We start from the raw sequence: 6,287 nt of genomic DNA on the forward strand, positions 1-6,287 counted from the left end.
TTTTCAGCTTAGTGACCACAGTTCAGCTACAGTGTCTACAGGGAGGCTGAGGGAGTCTAACATACGTCTCCTGTCATTACTGGCTCAGACTGCTGCTCTGACCCTCTCACTGGAGATCTGGCCACTGTCTATATAAACACAAGTCTATGGCATGAATGTTCACATGATCACAATGGAACATGAGGTTTAAAAACAAACAAGTGAATTTACAAGTGAATTGCGTTTATTGATATTTATGTCCATCTACAGTATGTTCAGCATGAAACACATACAGGACCGGGGTTACTCATCAGTGAATCCTTAGTGAGAAAGATGTTCTCAATGAACAGCAGACTCCTCATGTCATGTAGCTTTGTGGGAAATAGAGGAATGACTCCAGTAATATTGTCTTTTACCATTATATAGGAAAACAAGTACTCAGTCCATACAGTACAAGTCCATGTGTCCTTCCCTTACACACAAAAAAGCCTCGGCAACAATACAAACTTCAAAGTAAAAAATAAAAATAAAATATAGATCCAGTATTATTTTGGGGGATCCGTATTGATGCCGTACTTTTCTTTCAGAAGCTTGAGCTGTTCCTCTTTTTTCTTGGTGTCCATCTTCTGGAAAGCCTGAAAAATAAAGAAAAGAAATACAGTTAAAACATAAACCATAATATATATATATATATACACACACACACACTACATCTTCTACTACTACCCCTCCTCCTCCTTACGGGACTAGTGTACATCTCATTATTGATTCTCCTAATGAAATTCTAGATTATAAATCAATTCTGAGCCCAGATCCAAACAGAACGCTGGATTATAAAAAGCCAGGCCTTGTATGACACAACTTACCCTGTTTGCATTGTAGTACAGAACCACCAGGTATCTGTTACACACGTTGAAGCCAGAGAGATGATCACAGGCATTCTTGGCATCAAAGATGTCTTCATATACGACGTATGCTGTGCCCCTGGTCTCCGGAGTGTTCCCACTGTAAGAGACAGGAAAATCAGAGAACTGGGTTATTTTCCAGTACATCAGTTATTGGAATAGGTTCCTCTCCTGCAGCTGATGCTATCGTGGCCTCTCTTTACGGCCCACTCACGCCTGGTTTTGGCTAGGGATACTAAGCACAATACTATGTGTAAACCCAGCCTCTGACTATAAAACCCTCGCTTCCAGCACTTCAGACAGGTCTATTACATTTCACGTCAAGCTCTGGTGGAAACGTATTTACCGACCGCCTAAATACAATTTGCACAATTAAGTTATATATTAAAAAAAAAACAACACACACACACAAAAAAACTTTCTGCAATGCTGTTTCCTGGAATCATTAAATGTGACAAAGGCTACAAGCCAATCGCTCATCACATCTGCCAGTCAGCAGGGTGCTATAATGGAGTATTCTGACAGAACACACACTGAATTTCCTGTAATGTCAGTCAGGAGGGGACGAGCACCGCCTTAGCGATAATGTCATTTCCAGTACTGGGAATCATCGGCAGCCTCCATCCAGCTCCCAGTCACAGGGTAAATGACACAATACTCAGACACCTATCTTGCTTTCAGATTTGTTTCCTCACATCTATAGCAGACTGCCTAGTAAAAACTATCTCCCACAATGCACCACAGCAGAACATAGTCAGGACAAAGCTGGTAAACTGGTAAATTTCTACATAGCTGGAAATAGTTCCAAAAGTTACCAAATCCCCATCAAAACATAACCCAAAGACAGAAGGAATAGGAGGAAAATTCTGGTGCCGCGTCCAGCACTGCTGAAATAGTCCTTATTGTGTTGTCACTTATCACTATTTTACACATCACATGCACATTATACTTGTATTACTGGATCTTAGGTGTTATATCTTTCATATACATCTTACATGGGAATTTCACACATTTATTGAAAAGCGTGCTGCCATTTGTGGCACCCCGTGTTAATTATTATAGGTCTCTGTCCAGGAGTCTTTTGTTTCACGCTTCTGAGCTTAGTTTTGAGAGCAAGATGGTCCCATAGACTTGTATTATGAGAACATGTTTGTCACATGACACACAGCTGGGAGAGAACGTGCTAATTCGCACTTTTCCCTGCTCCTTAAAAATTCAGACCCCGACCAGTCAAAACTTAAATGTATTTGCAAGGACAGTGCCCATTTTACTGCTTTTATTATGTTGTGTCCTGTACTTGATTGGAAAAGTTTTTTGTGATATGAAGTGTTTACATGCCTTTTTCTTTGCTACTTTGCCTTCCAGTTATATCCTCTATTTAAAGTAATAGCACCGGGTCCATAATTTTTTTTTTTTTTTAACAGCTGGGGAGGAGGTGGATGAACATAACAGGCACTTACCTGTCCAGCTCCAGCGCAGGGGTCCACTGTCCCCCTGGTCTGAGTGTAGTGGGGTCCTACCTTGGCCACTGACTGGCCGAGCGAGGCTGACACGTCATATCCTGGGTCACCACTCAGATCAGGAGGCGGGGAACTAAATGCCTGTTATGTTCAGCCACCACCTCCTCAGTTGTTAAAATAAATAAATAAATAATAATAAAGTGACGGACCCCAAGTAGTAGCACCCCAATGTGTTATTCTATAGCAGTACCCACTTTCTTATGTACCAGTCCCAGTGCTGTATAAATATTAGTGGCTGTGCCTGGTATTATGGCTCCCTGCAATTCACTTTTAAGTACTGAGCAGTAAAGGACAGGCGCTTGCTAGGATGCAAAGTAAGGGGTCATGAGAGTCAAACCCCACAAGTACATTCATCCTCGGCGCTGTACCCATGCAATTTGTAGTTTAATCCTGAGTTCAGTAAGGCAAGTAGCAGCACTGGGGGGCTACTGCCCTTGGCCGGCCCACTCATTCTAAACCTTATCAGTTAAAGTGACTGTACTACCAGGCCCAGGCTGAAGCACTGGAGGCGGGCCGACCCACCCTTAGTGGGAAGAAACGCCAGCCCCTCCATGACGTGACTCCATTAGAATCAATAGAACCCTATCATAGAGGGGCTAGGGTTTCCTCCCACTAAGAGTGTATCGGCCGCCTCCAGTGCTTCGGCCTGGTGGTACAGTCACTTTAAGTGTGTCCCTGGACAAAGCATTACAACACAAACTGCACAGGACCGGCGCCAAGGAGGAACGCAGGAGGCCTATCTTCATCCTCACCCCCCCATGCGCAATAGGGAGCTATCAGCAGGTTAGATTCTTATAACCTGCCGGCAGTTCCCCTTTAAGCTTATTGTCTTTTAAGAAGTACACAGGATCTTTTCTCATGTATTTCCCCAAGACACAAGATCGAGATATAGTGAAGCCAGAACGAGCTGCAAAAGCACCCCAAAAACTCACACTCTGATCTGCCGGATGGGCCCATACTTTCCAAAAATATCATACATTTCTTCCCCAGTGATTTTGTAAGGTAAGTTCCTGATGTATAAGATGCGGTTCACCTCCGGGGGTAAGCGAATCTGAAAGAGAGAGGGTGAGAGCCTATCAGCATGTGTATAATACGGCGCTGACATCATCAATGGAACAAACCGCAGTGTGAGGATCCTCAAATAACACAACAAACTATTTCTAATGAATTTATTTTATAGACTACAGCACAACTACAAGTCCCATCATCCCTGCACATCTAAAGCTTTGGCTCCCCAGGCATGATGGGAGATGTAGTTCTCCTACAGCTAAAAGGCTGGACATATGTCACCTCTTCTCTAGATGGTTAGATGTCATGTCAGGTGACTGCCCAGGGCCAATCAGATGCTTATGTGCTGGTATAACTACTACTCCCGCATGTACAAGGACTACAACTCCCAGCATGCAGTGATAGCAGTTATCAGTACAGACTACTAGTCCCTCAGGCTGCTGTGGATCGTCCGCTTTACATGTACTTTATACCTCATCGTCATTCCGTTACCGCATGCTACACTGTAACAGCCCGGGGCTCCACCTCCCCCCCCCGGTAGGACTCACATTCGCACGCTTCGCCGCTTGCATCGCCATGGTGCCGGTTGTTAGACAATAATCCCCGAAGACGACGAGAAAGAAACAAACGTCGGCCACCAGCCTGACAAACCGGAAGAGGAAGCCTCAGCACGTGACGTAATCACAACAGGCACACTTCCGGCGCGCCAAGCGGATCTCGTGAGGTGGTCATGTGATCCCGGGGTGTGGCGGCCATTTTTAATTTGGGCAACGGATTTTCATTGTCCGTTGCTTTCTGGGGAATGTTGGATCGTGTATAGTCTGGCGATTAGAGGAGTAATGATTGGGAGCACTGTTATATGGGCACTCTGGCAGTTATAGGAGCAGTGTTATATGGGCACTCTGGCAGTAGGAGCACTGCTATATGGGCACTCTGGCAGTAGGAGCACTGCTATATGGGCACTCTGGCAGTAGGAGCACTGTTATATGGGCACTCTGGCAGTTATAGGAGCACTGCTATATGGGCACTCTGGCAGTTATAGGAGCAGTGTTATATGGGCACTCTGGCAGTAGGAGCACTGCTATATGGGCACTCTGGCAGTAGGAGCACTGCTATATGGGCACTCTGGCAGTAGGAGCACTGCTATATGGGCACTCTGGCAGTAGGAGCACTGTTATATGGGCACTCTGGCAGTTATAGGAGCACTGCTATATGGGCACTCTGGCAGTTATAGGAGCACTGCTATATGGGCACTCTGGCAGTAGGAGCACTGTTATATGAGCACTCTGGCAGTTATAGGAGCACTGTTATATGGGCACTCTGGCAGCAGGAGCACTGCTATATGGGCACTCTGGCAGTTATAGGAGCACTGCTATATGGGCACTCTGGCAGTTATAGGAGCACTGCTATATGGGCACTCTGGCAGTTATAGGAGCACTGCTATATGGGCACTCTGGCAGTAGAAGCACTGCTATATGGGCACTCTGGCAGCAGGAGCACTGTTTTATGGGCACTCTGGCAGTTATAGGAGCACTGCTATATGGGCACTCTGGCAGTTATAGGAGCACTGCTATATGGGCACTCTGGCAGTTATAGGAGCACTGCTATATGGGCACTCTGGCAGCAGGAGCACTGTTTTATGGGCACTCTGGCAGTTATAGGAGCACTGCTATATGGGCACTCTGGCAGTAGGAGCACTGTTATATGGGCACTCTGGCAGTAGAAGCACTGCTATATGGGCACTCTGGCAGTTATAGGAGCACTGCTATATGGGCACTCTGGCAGCAGGAGCACTGTTTTATGGGCACTCTGGCAGTTATAGGAGCACTGCTATATGGGCACTCTGGCAGTAGGAGCACTGTTATATGGGCACTCTGGCAGTAGGAGCACTGTTATATGGGCACTCTGGCAGTTATAGGAGCACTGCTATATGGGCACTCTGGCAGTTATAGGAGCACTGCTATATGGACACTGGCAGTTATAGGAGCACTGTTATATGGGCACTCTGGCAGTTATAGGAGCGCTGTTATATGGGCACTCTGGCAGTTATAGGAGCACTGTTTTATGGGCACTCTGGCAGTTATAGGAACACTGCTATATGGGCACTCTGGCAGTAGGAGCACTGTTATATGGGCACTCTGGCAGTTATAGGAGCACTGCTATATGGGCACTCTGGCAGTTATAGGAGCACTGTTATATGGGCACTCTGGCAGTAGGAGCACTGCTATATGGGCACTCTGGCAGTAGGAGCACTGTTATATGGGCACTCTGGCAGTTATAGGAGCACTGTTATATGAGCACTCTGGCAGTAGGAGCACTGTTATATGAGTACTCTGGCAGTAGGAGCACTGCTATATGGGCACTCTGGCAGTTATAGGAGCACTGCTATATGGGTACTCTGGCAGTTATAGGAGCACTGCTATATGGGCACTCTGGCAGTTATAGGAGCACTGCTATATGGGCACTCTGGCAGTAGGAGCACTGTTATATGAGCATTCTGGCAGTTATAGGAGCACTGTTATATGGGCACTCTGGCAGCAGGAGCACTGCTATATGGGCACTCTGGCAGTTATAGGAGCACTGCTATATGGGCACTCTGGCAGTTATAGGAGCACTGCTATATGGGCACTCTGGCAGTTATAAGAGCACTGCTATATGGGCACTCTGGCAGTAGAAGCACTGCTATATGGGCACTCTGGCAGCAGGAGCACTGTTTTATGGGCACTCTGGCAGTTATAGGAGCACTGCTATATGGGCACTCTGGCAGTTATAGGAGCACTGCTATATGGGCACTCTGGCAGTTATAGGAGCACTGCTATATGGGCACTCTGGCAGTTATAGGAGCACTGCTATATGGGCACTCTGGCAGTTATAG

General features: G+C 46.4%; 1 protein-coding gene across 1 annotated transcript; it reads right to left on the minus strand.

Moving 5' to 3' along the window:
• Positions 1-205: 205 nt before the first annotated feature.
• SF3B6 (splicing factor 3b subunit 6) lies at positions 206-4,080 on the minus strand. The gene is made up of 4 exons (XM_069973969.1): positions 3,961-4,080; positions 3,337-3,455; positions 846-984; positions 206-614 (listed from the first exon to the last, which is right to left on the minus strand). Exons 1-4 carry the CDS (start codon positions 3,988-3,990, stop codon positions 525-527), a joined length of 378 nt encoding a protein of 125 aa, XP_069830070.1. The 5' UTR covers positions 3,991-4,080; the 3' UTR covers positions 206-524.
• Positions 4,081-6,287: the final 2,207 nt, after the last annotated feature.

The sequence above is a fragment of the Dendropsophus ebraccatus genome, chromosome 6, assembly GCF_027789765.1.
Source record: "Dendropsophus ebraccatus isolate aDenEbr1 chromosome 6, aDenEbr1.pat, whole genome shotgun sequence".
Lineage (NCBI taxonomy): Eukaryota > Metazoa > Chordata > Amphibia > Anura > Hylidae > Dendropsophus > Dendropsophus ebraccatus.

Bases quoted from the DNA above. Each gene is read 5' to 3' on its own strand.
- SF3B6 (XM_069973969.1), bottom strand. From the start codon at position 3,990: ATGGCGATGCAAGCGGCGAAGCGTGCGAAT. The intron at 985-3,336 runs GTGAGTTTTTGG...TGTCTCTTACAG, and splicing joins CCCATCCGGCAGATCAGAGT to TGGGAACACTCCGGAGACCA. The intron at 615-845 runs GTAAGTTGTGTC...TTTATTTTTCAG, and splicing joins TGTACTACAATGCAAACAGG to GCTTTCCAGAAGATGGACAC.